General features: G+C 42.2%; 1 protein-coding gene across 1 annotated transcript in view; it reads right to left on the bottom strand.

Annotated features, from left to right (window-relative positions):
- LOC122550025 (protein AF-10-like) overlaps positions 1-21,774 on the bottom strand; it is a 49,525-nt gene that overhangs the window by 7,981 nt on the left and 19,770 nt on the right. The window contains exon 6 of the mRNA XM_043690432.1: positions 11,466-11,812. Within this exon, the coding sequence (XP_043546367.1) occupies positions 11,466-11,812 (347 nt within the window). The remainder of the gene's footprint in view (positions 1-11,465; positions 11,813-21,774) is intronic.

Raw genomic sequence — 21,774 nt, 5'->3', positions numbered from 1 at the left:
AATCGACGTTTTGGGCATAAGCCCTTCATCAAGCCCTGCTCCTCTGATGCTGCCTGACCTGCTGTGCTTTTCCAGTAATACACTCTTGACTCTGAGCTCTAGCATCTGTAGTCCTCACTTTCTCCTAGTATTTAGGTACAGCAGGTAATAAAGGAGGGCAAATAGAATTTTGGCATTTATTGCTAGAGGAATATCTGCTCCCCTTGTCCTCCCCAATGGTAGAGGTTGCAGGCTTGGAAGGATCCAGAGTGAATTACTGCAGTGGATTTTGTTGATGGTGTACAGTGGTACTAATGCATATTAATGAAAGGGACAGAATATTTGAAGTGTATTACTTTCCACCATCACAACTGAATGTGGCAGGACTAGAGAGCTTAAATCTGATCCAATGGCTGCAGGATTGCTTAGATTGTTGGGCATATAAATAGACATAATTCCACCAGCTTGGTACCTCATTTTTAGATATGGTTGGCCCTGCTCCTGGCAAGCTGTCTTATACTTTTTAAACCAGGTCATTGAAGTCCTGCAGTTAGAGTACACAGTGTGTCCTTAACATCCTAACTGTTTCCTCCATATGACCATCAACATGGAGAAGCATTGATTCATCAGCTGAGGGAAGGTGGTGGGTGGAAATCTGCAAATAGTTTTCTTGCTTATGCTTGACCCAAAGTAGCTTTACAGAGTCACAGTTGAGGACTTGCATGACAACTCCTTCCTGACTGCTTCCCATTATGCCACTTATGGGAGGGCCCTTGATGGGACAGGACATACAGGAATGGTGGTGGAGGTGCCAGGATATGATTCATTGAGTACTATATTAGGTGTTACTCCCAAATCTTTGCAGCATTTTCCATACTGGGAATTGTGCCGAGTTAACATTGCTTTTTCTGGAGCTCAGGTCATTGCCAGGTAGTTGATCTTGTTTTATTCTTATTTGACTTTTCCCTGTAATTATGATACCATAGAGGTTTATTAGACTATTTCAGGGAGCATTTAAGAGAGAATCATTCTACTGTAGGTCTGGAATCACATGTAATACAGACAAGCTAAAAGTTAGATTTCCTTCTCGAAAAGGACATTATTAGACATGGGTTTTGCAACAATCAAATAGTTCCACTATTATGAGAACAGTATTTCATCTATTAATTAAGATTTGACTGCACAGCTTCAATGTTTTGGCCTGAGCTTCAGGATTATTAGTTCAATGACATTATCACTACACTAATATCTCTCTAATTTGTCTTTATGATTACTAAGGGAAAAGATGCTGACAAAGTATCACTTGTGGTTGAATGAGGTTATGGAAGGACTAAAGTTGAAGAAGAGGTTGTACTGGAAAGGATGGCTATACATAGACTTAATCAAATGGTTCACATCCCAGGTCAGCAAGGACAGTGGGGTTAGAGAAGTGGAAGGGCTTGTCATAATTTCCAAACATCCATGGATACAGGGAGCATCCACGAGGAACAAACAGAACATTTGAACATAAGAACTCCAGAAAATTTGTCAAACATGATTTCTATTTCACAAAACAACGTATGACTGTATTAAACTCTGCTTGATTATATTAAGCTTTTCTAAATGTCCTGCTACTTCTTCATTAATAATGGACACTAGCATTTTCCCAATAACAGATGTTAAACCACTCCTGAAGCCTAAGGCAGGAGGTTTAGAGGGGATTTGAGAATTTTGTTTTCCCTCACACAGGGGTGGCGGGAATCTGATGCACTGCCTGGGTACTTGGATGTGCACTTGAAATTTATAACATTCAAGGCTATGGGCCTAGTGCTAGAAAGTAAGACCGGTACAGATTTAGACCTTTTTTTTGTCAGTGCTGACTTGATGGTCCGAAGAGCCTCACATCTGTACCATAAGCTTCTGCTTTCTGTTCCCTTTCCTTCTTGAATAGGGGCATCACATTAGGCATTTTCCAATCCTCTGGAATGTCCCAGAATCCAGCCAGTCATGAAATGGATTGGGCTGTGCTTCCATTATCTCTGCAGCCAATTCCTTTAAAACACTTCATTCATAGACTATCAAGCCCCATTGATTTGTCTGCTTTCAGTCAAATACATTGTCCTTTCTGATAGAGGCTATAACAAGACTTTTCCTCCCACTGCTATCCTGCTTAGTTGATACATTTGGGATGTCTATAGTATGAAAACTGCCATTTCTCTGTTCCCCATTATCGGTTCCCCAGTTGCATACTCCAATGGCCCCAAACTCACTTTGGATATAATTTCTGTTTGTATATGCATAGAAGCTCTGCCTGTTTTCTATATTTCTTGCCAACTTACTTCAATAATCAATTTTCTCTCCTTTTATTGGCTTTTCAGATGACCATTGCAGATTTCTAATAAATTCCCAATTTTGTGACTAGTTTTCACCACTTTATATACCTTCGCTTTATTGATCACAGATGGCTCATCCTTTTATTTAATCCTTTATATACCTTCTTTTGGACTGCAATAAATTTAAGTGTTATGAAGTTTCTGCTGTCTGCCACTGCACATCAAATGTCTGCCAACTCCCCTCAGACTATTTCTCAGCAGCTTTAGACAACTGTTCTTTCATATTTCTGTCACGGTTTTTGTTTAAAATGAAGGCACTGATTTGAAACCTGAAATGGTCTCTCTCAAACTGAATGTGAAATTCTACCATTTTGTGACCCCAGACGATGCTGAACTGAGAGATCTCTGCAGTCTGGAGTGGCCTCAGCGTGGACTTTCATCCTTGAGATGATTCCAGAGTGGTCTCCTGGCCTCAAGAACCTCGAGGTGAAGGCCAGTACAGAACAAAGTCAAGTTCCAGCTAGAGGACGAGAGGCCAGGTGTTGGCATGAACTGGATTCGAAGAACTGTTATTCTGAACATATTTCTTTATTTTTCCAATTTATTCCTATGATCTGTAATTCTAGACTTTTATTTCTTTATTTTTCAATATTTTCCCCCAAACGTTTGCACTTCAGAATATGTACTTTGTACTTAAGATAGCATCGTAAATGGTAACTTGTAAACTTTTCACTGTATTCTATTCCATCCTCACTAACTTAGCTCTATGTATTACGAAATCTAAAAGAGCCTGTATCTCAGTAGGTTGTGCAATGTAGTGCTCCAAGAAGGAATCCCCTGATGTACTCTACAAATGCATCTTTCACATTACTCTTGCTCATCAGATTTCTCCAGTCAATATACAGATTAAAATAGCTCATGACAATTGTAGTGCCCTTCTAACATGCCTCCTGTATTGCCAGATTTGTTTTGTCCTACAGTGAGACAAATCTTTGGTGGCTCCCACCTGTGACTCCTTTCCTTGGCTGTTCCTTCTTTCCACCCAAACTGGTTCCACAACATGGTCAAATGCGTCTATATCAATATTCAACAAGACTTGGAGGTGCAGTGGTTGGACTGGTGTGGACAAACCTAAAAATCACACATCATCAGGTTATCATCCAACAGGTTTATTTGTGAGCACTAGCTCGGTGCTCCGAAAGCTAGTGCTTCCAAATAAATCTGTTGGTCTATAACCTGGTATTGTGTAATATTCAACAAGACACTGATACCTTCCTTTGTTAACAACACAATCCCAAGTATTTTTGCCTATTTTTCTAGAATAGAGTATCTAGTCTTGATCACCCTGTAACCACATCTCTGAAATCGCCATAAAGCCATTCATATAGTCCTATTTGTGCTGTCAACTCATCTATCTGGTCACAAATGCTCCATGCATTCAAATAAAGAGCCTTTTTAAGCTCTGTATTTTCACCATTATGCTCCATCCTTATGCTTATATTACCTTTCTATTTCCTTCATTTCCATTTTTTCCTATGATACTTTGATATCTTTTGCCTTTTAAATGTATATGGCATGAGTGAGGCTGCACCTGGAGTATTGCATACAGTCTTGGTCCCTTTACTTGAAGGGGGATGTAATTGCATTGGAGGCAGTTCAGGGGAGGTTCACTAGATTGATACCAAAGAATTGTTTAAGAAAGATGATAAGGAAAAGCCAGGGAGCTTGGGAGACCAGTCAGTCTGACACCAGTGGTAGGAAAGTTTTTGGAGGGAATCCTAAGGACCAGGATTTACATGTATTTGGAAAGGCGAGGACTTACGAGAGACAAATGAGGACTGCAGATGCTGGAGATTGGAGTCAAGAGTGTCGTGCTATTAGGGACAGTTAACATAGCTTTGTGCATGGGAAATCATATTTCACTAACTTGATTGGGTTTTTTTGAAGAAGAGGCAGCGTGATGATAAAGGCAGAGTGGTAGACATGATCTATGTGTGCTTCAGTAAGTTTCCTTGGTTAGCAAGCTTAGATCACATGGAACAGAGGAGAACTAGCCATTTGGATACAAAATTGATTTGAAGCTAGAAGACAGAGGGTGGTGGTGAGGGTTACGTTTGAGACTGGAAGCCTGTGACCAGTGGTGTGCCACAAGGATCAGTGCTGGGTCCACTGCTTTTTGTCAGTTACATAAATGATTTGGATATGAATATAGGAGGTATGGTTAGTATGTTTGCAGATGACACCAAAATTGGAGGTGTAGTAGACAGCAAAGTTTACATTGGAGTACAAAGGAATCTTGATCAGATGGGCCAATGGGCCGAGGAGTGGCAGACAGAGTTTAATTTTGATAAATGTGAGTTGCTGCATTTTGGAAAAGCAAATCAGGGCAGGACTTACCATTAAGTGTATAAGGACCTAGGGAGTATTGAGACCTTGGAGTGCAGGTTCATAGTTCGTTGAAAATGGAGTCTCAGATAGATAGGATAGTGAAGGTGCAGTTTAGTATGTTTGCCTTTATTGGTTAGTTGGGAGGTCATGTTACAGCTGTACAGGACATCAGTTATGCCACTATTGGAATAGTGTGTGTAATTCTGATCTCCCTGCTATAGGATTTTGTGAAACTTGAAAGAGTTCAGATAAGATTTACAAAAATGTTGCCAGGGTTGGAGAGTTGAGAGAGACTGAATAGGTTACGGCTATTTTCCCTGGAGCACGGAGGCTGAGGGGTGACCTTAAAGAGATTTATAAAATCATGAGGGGCATGGATAGGGTAAATAGACAATTTATTTTCCCCAGGGTGGGAGAGTCCAGAACTGGAGGGCATAGGTTTAAGTTGCGACAGGAAAGATTTAAAAGGGATCTCAGGGGCAACTTTTTCACACAGAAGGTGGTGAGAGTATGGAATAAGCTGCTAGAGAAAGTGATGGAGGCTGGTACAATTACAACATTTAAAAGGCATCTGGAGGAGTGTATGAGAGGAAGGGTTTAGAGGGATGTGGGCTAAATGCTGGCAAATGGGACTAGATTTTATAGGATATCTGGTCGGTATGGACAAGTTGGACTGAAGGGCGTTTCTGCGCTGTATATCTCAATGACTCTGAGGGATTTGTCACATGAAGACAGATTGAGCAGTTTAGGCTATATACTCTGAAGTTTAGATGAAATATATGACATGCTAAAGGGTGTTCACAAATTAGATGGAGGAAGTGGTTTCCTCATGTGGGGTAATCCAGAATGATGGGTCATTGTTTTCGGATAAGGGGTAGCAGATTTAAATTGGAGATGAGGAGAAATTATTTTTCTCAAAGGGTAGTAAATCTGTCCTTTACCAGCTCAGCATATGATGGATGCCAAGACATTGAGTAAATTTGAGATAGACCGATTGTTAATTAGTAATGTATTTGAAGGCTTATTGAAAGTGAGCAGAAAAATGGAGTTGAGGCTCAGATGAGATCAGCCATGATCATATTAAATGGTGGAGCAGGCTCAAGGGGGCTGAATTGCCTATCCCTGCTTCTATTTCTTATGTTCTCATGTTTACTACCCTGTACTTCTTTCATTTCCTTTTGATTTGATAAGTAAGTCTTCAAGTGAACCTTTCCCCTCCACTCATTAAAGCCCCATCTAGAAGCCTAATTGTATGATTCTCCAGGACACTGATTCTAGCATCGTTCAAATGAAGCCTGTCCCTCCGAAACAGGCTCTCTCTTTCCATAATAACGAGCCCCATGCATTATAGTCATAGAGATGTACAGCATGGAAACAGACCCTTCGGTCCAACTCGTCCATGCCAACCAGATATCCCAACCCAATCTAGTCCAACCTCCCAGCACCTGGCCCATAACCCTCCAAACCCTTCCTGTTCACATAACCATCCAGTACTAGCCTCCACCACTTCCTCTGGCAGCTCATTCCATACACGTACCACCCTCTGCATGAAAAAGTTGCCCCTGAGATGTCTTTTATATCTTTCCCCTCTTGCCCCAAACCTATGTCCTATAGTTCTGGACTCCCCCACCTCGGGAAAAAGACTCTGTCGATTTATCCTATACATGCCCCTCATGATTCTGCAAACCTCCATAAGGTCACCCCTCGGCCTCCGACGCTCCAGGGAAAACAGCCCTAGTTTATTCAACCTCTCTCCATAGCTCAATCTTCCAACCCCGGCAACATCCCTGCAAATCTCCTTTAAACCCTCCCCAAATTTCACAATATCTTTCCAATAGGAAGGAGACCAGAATTGCACGCAATATTCCAAGTGGCCCAACCAATATCCTGTACAGCCACAACATGACCTCCCAACTCCTGTACTCCCTACTCTGACCAATAAAGGAAAGCATACCAAATGCCTTCTTCACCATCCTATCTACCTGCGACTCCACTTTCAAGGAGCTATGAACCTGCATTCCAAGCACTCCTTGTTCAGCAACACTCCTGAGGACCCTACAATTAATTGTATAAAGTCCTGCTAAGGTTTGCTTGGAAACCATTTCTCCCATACCAATCTTTGAGCCAGATTTTTACTTTTGATCTACTATCCAGAGATGCTTTTATTTGAAAGTTTTACCCCACCAGCAAATCACCTGTGTTCTTTGTTTCAAAACCTTTATCTGCAAATATCAAGTTACCTGGGTCTCTAATTAAACAAAACATAACAAAATTAAGGAAAGATAGGACGAAAGAGCAAAATTAAAATGGAATTCGAGGGGGCACATTTACTTTTGTAATCTACTTATCTTATTCCTAATTGCATTTAGCTCAAGGAGTAATCTGGAAATGATCATCTTTGTGGTTTTGCTTTACAATTTAGCCTCACCTGCTTGCAACCTCTCAGCAGATCCCTTTCCCAAGTCCTACTTAGGTAATTGGTACCTACCTAGATCATGATAACTGGATTGTTCCTCTCTAGCACAGATGAGATGCCCTTAACTTTGACACCAGGTAAGCAAACCTTGGGTCGACTCTAGCTTTGCTGCAGATATCAGCATCTATTCCTCTAATTATGCTATCTCCTATTACTACCACTACAACATTTCTTTTTCTCTCAACTTGAATGCACTCTGTACCAGTACTATCATCAGTTTGCTCATCCTCTCCTGTCTGCGCCCTCATTCATAACAAGAGCAAGAACCATGTACCAACTGGGCAATAACTGAGAACTGAGGCTGCAAACTTAAGTTCTGGATCTCAATAGCAGCATTGGCAGTCACACTCCCCTGACCATGGACAAAATTTCATGTGATGTAGTTAATAAAAGGGGCGTGATTGTCTCTGAACGAGTGTCCAGGTAAATCACAGAAATATTACAATACAGCAGGAGGCCCTTTTACCTGTAATGGCTCAGTAAATGAGCATCATTATCTAGTGCCAATCTCCTGTTTCTTCCTCATACATTTTGTACATTTATTTTGATCCAAATAATCATCCAAAGCCCTTTTGAATGCCTCCATTGAACTAGCCTCCACCATATTTCCATACAGTGCGTTTCATACTCTAGCTCTTCACTCTGACTTCAGCTCATCAATTCTGAGGCGAAGGTGCTCAAGCAGCCACCATGTTTTGCAGATGTGCTCTCCATGAAACACACAGCATCCACCAGCTCGGTCTATTGCATTTAATGAATCGATTTGTATGTTAAAAATTTTTAAAACAAATTTTCTAATTACTTTTCAGCTGTAACAATGTCCAAATTAGTTCAGACAAACCAGAATACATTTCTAAAAATCCTCACTAATCACCTGAATCTTTTGATGAAGTAACAGAGAAGAGTGATGGAGAGAAGGTAGTGGACGGTGTCAATGTGGATTTCAAGAATGCGCTTAACAAAATACCACATAAATGTTTGATGAATCAAATTAATAATTATAAGAGGAGTATCAACATCACATTAGATTATTAAAAACTGTTTTTCATCCCTGAGTCAGTAAGTTGTGGCAAATGTTTTTTTTGAAATTGGAGAATAGTACATAGTGAACTCCCCAAGGATAGGAACACTGCTTCTTTGAGATTAATTACCTGTACAAATTTTTAAAATTTGATGATACCAAACCCCAGAGGTATGGCAAACAACTACTATCTTACCAATTGATTACCAACAAGATACAAACAGGAAACTGAGAAGTGATGTATTTTGGCAGAGGAGAAAGGGAGAGGCACTACACACTTAGTAACACCATTCTGAAGTGTGCAGGAATAAAAGTAGTCTGGACTTACATATGCAGAGAAATTTGAAGATAGGAGGACATATTCAGAATATGGCCAGCAGAGCACATAGGAGTTCACTCGACCCAAAAGGTTACCTCTGTTCTTTCCACAGATGTTGTCAAACCTACTGAGCTTTTCCAGAAATTTCGGATTTTGAAAGCAAATAGGGTGTTGGATTTCATAAATAGAGGTATTGAGTACAAAAAAAGGAAGCTATGTTGTAGTTATATAACAAAGAACAGTACTGCATAGGAACAGGCCCTTTGATCCAAAACTGAGCCAACAAATGATGCTTTTCTAAACCAAAAACTTTGCGCCTCACATGGTTTGCGTCCCTCTACTCCCTACCTATTCATGTATCTGTCAAGATGCTTCATAAACATTGCCATTGTACTCATCTTCACCACCTCTTCTAGCAGCATATTCCATGTAAAAAATGTGCCTCTCACATCTCCTTTAAACACACCCATTTTTAACTTAAACATATGTGTTCCCTAGTAATTGATATTTCTGCCCCGGGAAAAAGACTTCACCTGTCTATGTCTCTCATAATTTTGTAAACTTATCAGGGCTCCTGCATCCTTCAACATTCAAAATAAATGACATTTGTCCAATCTCTTCTTGTAGGCAACATCCTGGTTAACAGTTTCTGTACTCATTCCAAAGCCACCACATTCTTCTGGTGGTGTGGCAACCAGGACTGCGCACACTATTCCAAATGTGATCTAACTATAGACCTGATTCTCCTGTTCCTTGGATGCTGCCTGACCTGCTGCGCTTTTCCAGCAACACATTTTCAGCTATAGATCTATACAGCTGCAACATATATTGTCTATTTTCATACTGAATGCCCTGACTAATGATGGCAAACATTCCAAATGCCTTCTTGACCATCTTATCCACTTGTGTTCACACTTTCAGGGAATTGTGGACCTCTAAGTCCAAGTTCCTCTGTGTGATGATGCTACAAAGAGTTCTGCCATCGACCGGACAATTCCTTCCTACATTAGATATCCCAGAATGCATCACCTCTCAATTGTCTGGATTAAACTCCATCTGCCACTTCTCTGCCCAAACCTTTCTATCTCCTGCTATATCCTCGAGCAAACTTCCTCACAATCTGCAACTCCCCAATCTCTGTGTCGCCTGCAAGCTTACTAATCAGGCCACCTGCATTCTCCTGCAAATCATTTATTTATAATTACAAAAAAAAGATCACCATACTGACCCCTGAAAAACACCACTGCTTACAGAGCTCCAGTAAGAAAAACACTCTTCCAGCACTAGTGTCTGTCTTCTATGACTATAAGCCTGCTCTGTATCCATCTCACCATAGAGCCCATTTGAGTTCACCTTTTGTATCAGCCGGCCATGAGGAACCTTGTCAAAAGCCTTGCAAAAGTCTACATAGACATCAGAAATGACCCTACCTTCAACAAACATCTTTGCCACTCCCTCAAATGATCAAGTTTGTGAGGTACGGTCTTTCTTGCAGAAAGCCATGCTGCCTATTGCTAATAAGGTAGACAAGCAGAAAGAATAAAACAAGCCAGGCAGCATCAGGAGGTGGAGAAATCAATGTTTTGGGTGTAACTCTTCTTCAGGGCTGGTGTAAAGGGTGCTGTAGATAAAGGGGAGATAGGGTGGTTGATGTCTGCACCTCCTGATGCTGCCTGGTTTGTTGCAGGCGGAGGGGGATTGGTTTCACATTTAAAAAAGGACCCGATGAACCACCTTTTCACACAGGTGGTATGTACATGGGACAAGCTGCCAGATGAAGTGGTAGACACTGTACAGTTACATAGATAGGAAAGGTTTAGATGGATGTGGGCCAAATACAAGCAAATAGAACTAGTTCAGTTTAGGAAAGCTGGTTGGCATGAACCATTTTGGGCCGAAGGGCCTGTTTCCGTGCTGTATACCCCTATGACTCTATAAGCTGAGGGTACAAGATTATGGGTAAGAGATCAGTGGAGTAGTGTAAGGATAAATGTTGTTTTCCCCTCCATAAGTGATGATAACTTGAACATGGTACCTACTCGACTAGTTTAAGACAATGAATGACTTGAAAAGAAAATTCAAAGGCTACTGAAAGAAGTAAATGTTCAGAACTACAGGAATAGATCAGGGGAATGGAGCAGACTAGATTTGATCTACAGAGCTGATATGAAGAAGAGTTGTCATCTGGCCTCCTTCTGTTCAATAAAATTGTTGCAAAAATATCGGAATACATGATGGTATTCAAAATCTATTTTGACACAAAGCAACTATTCTTGAACTATCTTAAAGATAAACAAAGACACCAACCTATCATTTGCATAAGGCAAATTAACATTTTTGATTGGCTGGCAAGTGATACATGATCAAACACGCATGCAAACATCCAATCACAGTCGGAAATCTTGCTGCCATCTCTCATCAGCTAACCTGATCAGGATTGGCAATGATCCCTGTGCCAGTTGTTAGCACTAGTCATGGCTACAGATAACAACCCTGCTTGCTGCCACAGTGTAATATCCCATCATCTCTTACATCGATACTGTCAACTTACAAAATACACAGAGTACTGCAATTAGTTGTTCACAAGATTGTTAAGGGAAAAGGGGGAATAGGTAAAAATGTCCAAGAAAAGTGGAGGCGAACATAAATTTGGCAACATGGAAACTTTAAAAAACACTTCATCTGAACTGCCTGTGCATTGACACTGGAGACCAATGTTAACACAGCTTTAATCATTACTACATCAAGAAAAACATCAGTCTTCTTCAATATGCTCTGATTAATAATTGTTTAGTTCAATTTTGTTTTCAGAAACAATAAACTTCCAAGCAAAAACCTGAAAAATTCAGCATGTCAAATGTTCTCTGATAACATTTGAATCATAAGACTGACCAAATGAAACTCAGTGCTGATTTTATAGGCCAAAAGCAAGTTTTCAAAATGCTGGTAGAAACGTTTGAAAGATCTTACCTGTTGTTTAGATTGGTAGACAATGGAACACTCACATTAGGTGGTACAGCTGCATGCGTTAGCGGACTTGCATTTTGCGCTATTGAGATGGGAGTCTGTATAACTCCATTTAAAGTACCCACAAATCCATTTATTGCTAGTTGATTTCCTGGTAAAGTTCCCATTAACCCACCTACTGAAGACATTGTGGGGATGGAGGAGGCCATAGTCTGCATACCGCTAGCTAGTGCTCCTGACATACAATTAACCTGATGAATTCCTGATCCTTGCAGAGCTGGACTCTGTCCAGTTGTCGGTGGACTAGCGAGAGAAGAACTGCTAGTACTCTGTCCACTGCAAGCCCGTTCCTAAAATTATAAGATTCAAATTTACTATGCAGCTTCTTTATAACGAAACATAAGACAACAAGTGATTTAGAACTACATTTATATAGTACAATAGTTAACTACTAAACAAAGTTACTCACAAAGCAAAGACATTGAAAATGAGTAAACATGACAAAATAAAAGGGAATAAGGGGTAACGGCACAGAACCACATTGGGACCAATTTTCTGGTGAATCAAATAACTAGGGCTGTAGAAAGGGCTTTAAACCAATGGTGGGGGAAGGTGCGCGCAAGCTTGCAAGCTAAAATGGCAGAATTACACGGCAGTTATTTTGATAATGATAACCAGAGTGGGACAGAAAGAGACAGTACACAAACAGTAAATAGGGTGAAGGGGGGAATAATTATAGAAGGGCAAAATTAATGGCTAATCACTTTGAATCCCTACAACTTGTGAACAGGTCATTCAGCTCAGCAAGTCCATACTGACCCTTCAAAGGATCCCTATCCTTGTAACCTTGCATTTCCTATGGCTAATGCACCTAACCTACACATATCTGAACACTATGGGCATTTTAGCACAGCCAATCCACCTAACTTGCACATCTTTCGACTGTGGGAGGAAACTGGAGCACCCAGTGGCGATCCACTCAGACAAGGGGAGAACATGCAAACTCCACACACAGTTGCCCAAGGTTGGAATTGAACCCGGTTCCCTGACACCGTGAAGCAGCAGTGCTAACCACTGAACCACGGTGCTTGCCCTTGAATGAGAATAGTGTTCAGAACAAAATAAATGAATTAATAGCACAAATGCAAGTTAACAGATACGATCTGTATAGCCAGTATTAAGACAGTGACAAGTAGATCAAAGCTGGGAACTAAATGTTCAAGAAGATGCAAATTTTTGGAAGAATAGGAAAGGGTGGGGAGGTAGCATTAATAGTACAGGATGAAATAATTGTGATAGCAAGAAATGATCTTGGATTGGAAGGCGTAGAATCCACATGGCTGTGGGCAAGAAATAAAAAAGGGAGGAAGACACTGGTAGTTGTTGTCTGTAGGGTCCCTAACAGTAGCTATATGATGGAACAGAAAATAAATCAGGAAATATTGAAGGCATGTAACAAAAGCAGTATATTATGCATAGGTGACTTTAATTTTCATGTAGATTGGGATAGTCAGATTGACAGAAACAGACAAAAAGACGACAAGTTACTAGACAAGTTGATGAGGGTCGAGCAGTGGATGTGGTGTATATGGCGTACATGGCGTATATGTGGTGTATATGGACTTAAGCAAGGCATTTGATAAGATTCCCCATGGTAGGCTCATTCAGAAGGTCAGGAGGAATGGGATACAGAATTGGCTGGTCGACAGAAGACAGCGAGTGGTAGTGGAAGGAAAGTATTCTGCCTGGAAGTCAGTGGTGAGTGGTGTTCCTCAGGGCTCTGTTCTTGGACCTCTAACTCTTTGTAATTTTTATTAATGACTTGGATGAGGAGATGGGTTAGCAAGTTTGCAGACAAGACAAAAGTTGGAGGTGTCGTCGGCAGTTTAGAAGTCTGTTGTAGGCTGCAGTGTGACATTGACAGGATGCAGAGATGGGCTGAGAGGTGGCAGATGGAGTTCAACCTGGATAAATGCAAAGTGATGCATTTTGGAAGGTCGAACTTGAAAGTTGAGTACAGGATTAAAGACAGGATTCTGGCAGTGTGGAGGAACAGTGGGATCTTGGTGAGTAGGTACATAGATCCCTTAAAATTGCCACCCAAGTGGACAGGGTTGTTTAGAAAGATTATGGTGTTTTGGCTTTCATTATGGTGTGGGGATTGAGTTTAAGAGCAGTGAGATCTTGTTGCAGCTCTATAAAACTTTGGTTAGACCACACTTGGAATACTGTGTCCAGTTCTGGTTGCCCTATTATAGGAAAGATGTGGATGCTTTGGAGAGGGTTCAGAGGAGGTTCACCAGGATGCTGCCTGGAATGGAGGGCTTATCTTACGAAAAGAGGTTGACTGAGCTCGGACTTTTTTCATTGGAAAAAAGGAAGAGAGGGGACCTAATTGAGGTGTACAAGATAATGAGAGGCATAGATGGAGTTGATAGCCAGAGACTTTTTCCCAGGGCAGAAATTGTTAACACGAGGGGTCATAGTTTTAAGCTGTTTGGCGGAAAGTATAGAGAGATGTCAGAGGCGGGAGCTTTACGCAGAGTTGAGAGAGCATGGAATGAGTTGCCAGCAGCAGTTGTGGAAGCGAGGTCATTGGGGATATTTAAGAGACTGCTGGACATGCATATGGTCACAGAAATTTGAGGGTTCGTACATTAGGTTTACCTTACATGAGGATCAATGGTCGGCACAACATTGTGGGCTGAAAGGCCTGTTCTGTGCTGTACTGTTCTATGTTCTATAAGAATTCATAGTATGTATTTAGGGCAGTTTCCTAGAACACTATATGGTGGATCCAACCAGAGATCAGGCTAGTTGGATCTATCAATGTGTAATGAGGAAACAGTGACCATAACATAGCAGAATTTATCATTAAGTTTTAGTGGGGTCGGGGGCGGGGGGGGGGGGTTTGGATTTTGGGTCAGAAACAACTGCGTTAAATTTAAATAAAGTTAATTACAAAAAAATGATGGCAGAGCTGCTTAGAGTACTCTGGGACAAGGACAGTTAAGAAACAAGGGGTAAACGCTTAAGACAACAGCTCATGGCTCACAACAAAGATACATCTTACTGAGGAACAGAGATTCTAAGAAGTGGATAAACCCACTATGGTTAAACAGGAAAGTGAAAGATCATATTAAATTAAAACATACACTGTGGCAAAAATTAGTAGTAAGCCAAAGGATTGAGAAACTTTTAAAAAACAACAAGATTATCAAAAAAAAGGGAGAAAATAAACAGTGTAAACTTGTCAATAATATCAAGATGGACAGCAAGAACGTCTTGAGACATACAAAGGGAGAGAGAAACTAAAGTAAATATAGCCTCTTAGACTACAAGACTGGGGAAATAAAAATGGGGAACCAGGAAATCGCAGTAGAGTTAAATAAATACTTTGAATCAGCCTTCAAAGAAGACAACACTGGATAGTTTTCCAAAATTATTTAATAATCAAGGAGCAAAAGGTGATGAAATAAATACAATAACTATCACCAGAGAAAAAGTGCTACTGAAACAATTGGTGGTAAAGATCAACATGTTTTCTGGACTTGATGTGATGCATCATACGTTAGTGAAGGATGTAGCTAGAGAAATACTAGATACACTTGTGGTAATCTTCCAAGAATCCTTAGATTCTGGAAAAGTTTCAGGACTGGAAAGTTATCAATATAACAGTTTTATCTAAAAAGACATGGAGATAAAGAACAGGTAACTATAGGTCAATTAGTTTAATCTCTGTATTTAGGAAAATGCTAGGTTCTTTTGAAAAGAATCTAATAACAGATCATTTAGAAATAGATAATATGATCTTGCAATGTCAGCATGGCTTCTTCAAGGGGAAGTAGACAGACAGGAGGCTGGAAGAACACAGCAGGCCAGACAGCATCAAGAGGTAGAGAAATCGACGTTTCGGGTGAAACTCTTCTTCAGAACTGGGCATGGGTGTAGGGGGAGCTGCAGATAAAGGGGGTGGATAAAGGGGGTGGGTTGGGACAGGTTGGTGAAATGGGGATAGGTGAAGACAGGTAGAGAGTACGACCCGGTTGGTAGCAGAGAGCAGTGGCATTGAGGGGGAGGGGCTGGAAAGGGAGTTAGGGGATGGGGAGGGAGGTTATTTGAAATTGGAGCACTCAATTGAGTCCTCCGGGCTGTAGGGTGCTCAGACGGAAGATAAGGCGTAGTTCCTTCAATAGGCGCTGTGGCTCATTGTGGCAATCGAGGAGGCCAAGGATAGTCATGTTAGAAAGGGAGTGGTTGGGGGAATATAAATGGGTGCGGACTGGGAGGTCAGGTCGGCCCCCGCTGACCAGGTTGCAATGCTCGGAGAGCTGTTCCCTAAGCTTAAGTTCGGTCTCCCCGATGTAGAGAAGATTACATCAGGAGCATCTGATGCAATAAGCTGGGTTGGAAGAGAGGCAGGAGAACTTGTGTCTCATCTGGAAGGATGTTTGGGGCCCTTCGATGCAAAGACTAGTGGGGTGGTAGGTGAAATCAAGGGGGACTCTGTCCTTATTGCGTTGAGGGGGGTTTTAGAGCAATGGTTTTAGGGGAATGGAGGTGATGCGGTGGAGGGCTGTCTAGATGACTGAGGGAGGAAAAGTGCATTCCTCAAAACAGGTGGGTATCTGGGATGCTCATTAGTGGTATGTCTCCTCATCTGAGCAGATGCAGTGGAGATGGAGGAATTGGGAGAATGGGATGGAAATTTTGCAGGATACTGGATGGGAGGAGGTGTAGTCCAGATAGTTATGGGATTCTGTGGGTTTGTAGTAGAAGTCCATCTGTAGAAAGTAGTTGGAGATGGAAATGGTGAGGTCACAAAATGGGAGGGCAGTGTCTGAGATGGACCAAGTGAATTTGAGGGCAGGGTGGAAGTTGTGGGTGAAGTCGATGAACGGCTCCAGTTCAACCTGGGTTCAGGACGCTGCACCGATGCAGTCATCAATTAACAGTGGAAGAGTTGGGGTACAGTGCCTATGCAGGTGCTGAAGAGAGACTGTTCGATATGGCCGATAAAGATGCAGGTCTAGCTGAGGCCTATCCAGGTACCCATGGCCACACCTTTGATTTGGAGGAAATGCGAGGAGTTGAAGGAAAAGTTATTGAGGGCCCAACCACCCAGCAGATCCACCATCTTGGCAAGTTCCTGCCCCACCGAACTCATTCTCGTCCTACCTCAACTCCATCCTCTCCCCCATAGTTCAGGCACTTTCCACTTACATCTGCGACACCAACCACGCCCTCCATATCTTCAACAACTTCCAGTTCCCCAGCCTGCAGTGCTTTCTCTTCACTCTTGACATGCAGTCCTTATACACATCCATGTCCCACAATGACGGTGTCCTGGCCCTCCGCTTCTTCCTCTCCAATAGACCCATCCAGTACCCCTCCACCAATACCCTCTTCCGCCTCCCTGAACTGGTCCTCACCCTCAATAACTTTTTCTTCAACTCCTCCAATTTCCTCCAAATCAAGGGGGTGGCCACGTGTACCCGGATGGACCCCAGTTACATCTGCCTTTGTCAGCCATATCTAACAGCCCCTCTTCAGCACCTACTCAGGCACTGTACCCCAACTCTTCTGGTGTTACATCGACGACGGCATTGGTACTGCATCCTGCACCCAGGCTGAACTAGAACAAGTCATCGACTTCACCCATAACTTCCACCGCGCCCTCAAATTCACTTGGTCCATCTCAGACACCTCCCTCCCCTTTCTCGACCTCACCATTTCCAACTCTGACAGCAGTCTGCAGACAGACATCAACTACAAATCCACAGACTCCCATAACTACCTATTGGAGGAACACACCTTATCTTCCACCTGGGCACCCTACAGCCTTGAGGACTCAACATTGAATTCTCCTCCTCCCACCCAGTATCCTGCAAATACTCCATCCCATTCTCCCAAATCCTCCACCTCTGCCCAGACGAGGAGACATTCAACTCGTGAGCATCCTAGATGTCCACCTAGTTTGAGCAACGCACTTTTCCTCCCTCCCTCATCCAGACAGCTTTTCGCCGCACCACTTCCCCTTCCACTGCTCTAAATCCCTCCTCCCCCAATGTAATAAGGCGATAGTCCCCCTTGTCCTTACCTACCATCCCACTAGTCTCTGCATCCAATGCATCATCCTCAAACACTTCTGCCAACTCCAAACAGACCCCACCACCAAGAACATCTTCCCTTCCCCACCTGTCTCAGTCTTCTGCAGTAACCATTGCCTCTGACAGTCCTTCGTTCAGTGGCTGGGGGTGATGTGAACACCCAGGTATCTTTCACTGCAACCAGAAAAATGCAAAACCTGCTAGTACACCATCCCCTCACCTCCATCTAGGGCCCCAAACAGTCCTTCCAAGTGAGACAGAGGTTCAACAGCCTCTGCTCCAACCTCGTTTATTGCATTAGGTGCTCCCGATGTGGTCTTCTCTATATAGGGGAAACCGAATATAAACTTAGGGAATGACTCACCGAGCACCACAGCTGAGTCCGCAGGGGCCGACTAGACTGCCCAGTCAGCACCCATTTCAATTTCCCCAACCACTCCCTTCCTGACATGACCATCCTTGGCCTCCTCCATTGCCAAAATAAACCACAGCGCCTATTGGAGGAACACCTTATCTTCCACCTGGGCACCCTACAGACTTGAGGACTCAACATCGAATTCTCAATTTCAAATAACCTCCCTCCCCATACCCTGACCACCTTCGCAGCCCCTACCTCTCACAGTCACTGCTCCCTGCCACCAACTGGATTCATTCCTCCCATTGACCAACCAGGTCGTACTCTCTACCTGTCTTCACTTATCTCCACTTCATCATCCTGCCCCAACCCACCCCCTTTATCTGCAGCTCCCCCCACACCCACCCCCAGTCCTGAAGGGCTACACACAAAACGTCGACTTCTCCACCTCCTGATGCTGCCTGGCTTGCTGTGTTCTTCCAGCCCCCTGCCTGTCTACTTTGGATTCTAGCATCTGCAGTTTTTTTGTCTCTGTCTAAACTTCAAGGGGAAGTCATAACTGACAAATTTATTAGAATATCTTGAGCAGATGACAAGCACGATAGATAAAAGGAAGCAATGGATGTAATATATTTGTTATTTCAGAACGTTTTGAGAAGGTACCACACATTAGGCTACATAATAATAGCCCGTCGTGCTGTAGATAATATATTTGCACGGATAGAGGGGTGGCTAGTTAGACAGACAGTTGGGCTGAGGGAGGCATTTTCAGAATGACAATCTTTAACTCGTAGAAATCCATGCTTGGTCCATAACTATTAAACACAATATATATTAGTGACTGGATGAATGAATGCACTATAGCCAGGTGGATGAGACAAATGTAAGTGGCAAGGGAAATTGCGAAGATGAGACTAAGAGTCTGAAGATGTATACTGACAGGTTAAATGAGTGGGCAGAAACTTGACAGTTGGAATATAAGTTAATGTGAGGTTATGCATTACGGGAGGAAGAATAGAGGAGCTGATTATTATTTAAATTTTAAAAAACTGCAGAAAGCTGCAGCAGAGGGGGTTTTGGAAATCCTCAAATGAATCACAAAACGTTAGCAGCCAAGTTCAGCAAGTAATAGGGAAGGCAAGTTGAATGGTGGCCTTTAATTGATACATTTTGCTAAAACTACACAGAGTACTAGTCAGACCACAGCTAGAATACTGTGAATGTTTTTTTGTTCTGTTACCCAAGAAAAGATACACTGGCATTGGCTGTATACCAGGCACGGAGCAACTGTCATACAAGGGGAGGTTAAGTAGATTGGGCCGGTCCTCATTGGAATGAGAGGTGATCTTACTGAAACCACAAATCAAAGCAATAAAACAGCACAGAAGGAGGCTATTCAGCCCATGTTATCCATGCCGACCCATCTTCTTATACATGGCACAGAGCCCTGCAGCTTGTAGCACTTAAGAGGCAGATCCAGGTACTTTTTTTTTTAAAAAAGAGTTTAAGGTCTCTGCCTCAACCACCAACTCAGGCAGTGACTTCCAGACATTCATCACTATCTGCGTAAAAACATTTTTCCTTGCATACCCGCTAATCCTTCTGTCACTTAACTTGAATCTATGACCCTAGCTTTTGAACTCTCTGCCAAGTGAAATAGGTTCCTCCTGTCTACTCTATCTCTAACCTTCACAATTTTGTATGCCTCAATCATGTCACCCTTCAGCTTCTCTGTTCCAAGAAAATCAATGCCAACCTCATTCTAGTAAATCTTCTCTGCATTCTCCTCTGAGTAATTACTTCCGTTCTGTATGTGGTGACCACAACTCCACACAGTACTCCATGTTGTGGACTCAACAGTGTTGTATATCATTATACCTGCATCAATATCTTTATTTTTGTATTCTATACCTCGGTCAATGAGGGGCAACATTCCATTTGTCTTTGTTACCTTCTTTGAGGAGAAAGTGAGGTCTGCAAATGCTGGAGATCAGAGCTGAAAATGTGTTGCTGGAAAAGCGCAGCAGGTCAGGTAGCATCCAGGGAACAGGAGAGTCGACGTTTCGGGCATTCCTGAAGAAGGGCTTATGCCCGAACGTTGACTCTCCTGTTCCCTGGATGCTGCCTGACCTGCTGCGCTTTTCCAGCAACACATTTTCAGCTTTGTTACCTTCTTATCTACCCATAATGCTACTTTTAGATACTGTGCACTTGCACGCCAAGATATCTCACTTCATTTACTCTTCTCAGTATATTCCCATTTAAGGCGCATTGCCTTTTTACTCTTTGACCTCCCAAAATGCATTAACTTCACACTTATCAGCGTTGAATCCATCTGCCACTTTCCTGCCCACTCCACCAACCCATCCAAATCATTTTGGAACTTACAGCTATCCTCTACACTGTCCACTACAAAGCCAATTTTTGTGTTGTCTGCAAATTTCCCAATTGTGCCTCATCTGTTCAAATCCAAACTGTTGACGTATAAACCAACAGCTGGACCCCAACACAAAACCTTGCAGAACACCACTTGAAATGGCTTTCCATTTGCAATGAAGTCATTGACTATTACTCTTTATTTCTTGTTACTAAGCCAACTTTGATCCAATTCAACAATTACCCTATACTCCATGGGCTTTTATTTTTTTGACCAGTCTGTCATGTGGAACATTGTCAAACACCTTACTAAAATCCATGTAGACAGTATCCACTGCATTACCCTCATCAATACTCTTGTCACTTCCACAAATTAAATTTGTGATGCATGACTTTCCCTTTACAAACGCATGCAGACTATCCCTGACTAATCCAGGTCTCTTTAAGTGACAGTTTATCTGATTTCTCAGGATTGATTCTAACAAATTGCCCTCCATGAAAGTAAGCTTAACTAGCCTAAATGTTTGGTATTTCCTTTGCACCCTTTCTAACAACAGGAGCCTATTTATATTCATCCAGTCCTCCAGCACCTCATCTGTCTAGTGAAGCTTGGAAAATAACCCTCAGAGCACTTGCTGTTTCCTGTCTGGCCTCCTCCAACATCCTACAGAACAATCTATCTGACCCTGATAACTCATCCATTTTCAAGGATTCCAACTTCTCTAATACTTCCTCTCTCATTATGATTATTTTGTATAATATTCCACACAATAAATGGGAATATACTGAGGGGGGTAAATGAATTGAGAGACCTTAGCATGCAAGTACATAGTACTTAAAGGTAGCATTATGGGTAGAATAAGATTCTAACAAAAGATACAACATAACAGGAGGCAGGGTAGAGGAAACGAGTCTGGAATAAAAGGAATGTTAGAATAACATAAGAATAAAGAGAGCCTGGGGCAGGCAAATCCAAAAGACTTTAAACTTGTGCTATGATTGATGCAGCAGGTGCATGAAGAAAGCAGAAAAAGGGAATGACAAGTTCTAATTCTTCACTACCAAAAGCAGCATTTGATTGTGGAACAGGAGCAACTTTTAGGATAGTGCTGTCAAATGTATCAATCAGATCAGTTATTTAATAGGTTAGCTCAAACCTGGAGTTTAGGGTATACTCTTGGGGGGGGGGGGGGGGGGGGGGGGAGAATGAGTAGGAGAGAATTAGAACAAAACTTCAAGAGCAGAACTACCGAGCAGTTCAATTGATACAACGGTTATAGCAGGTGAAGGGCAGTGGAGGAGAACTAAGAGAGTATGACTAGCAAGTGTTGTATAGAAACATGGTGCAACATTACTCTCCCACAGCAGAGTTTGAGGAGAGTGATAATGGAGCTTAGGCAGTGGACAGATAAGGAGGTGGTAACAAAAAAAAAGCAAATAATCAGAAATTGCCGAGTCAATGTTTGAGACT

The sequence above is a fragment of the Chiloscyllium plagiosum genome, chromosome 5, assembly GCF_004010195.1.
Source record: "Chiloscyllium plagiosum isolate BGI_BamShark_2017 chromosome 5, ASM401019v2, whole genome shotgun sequence".
Lineage (NCBI taxonomy): Eukaryota > Metazoa > Chordata > Chondrichthyes > Orectolobiformes > Hemiscylliidae > Chiloscyllium > Chiloscyllium plagiosum.
The sequence above is the reverse complement of the archived record's forward strand: the minus strand, read 5'-3'. Positions and strand labels throughout refer to the sequence as shown.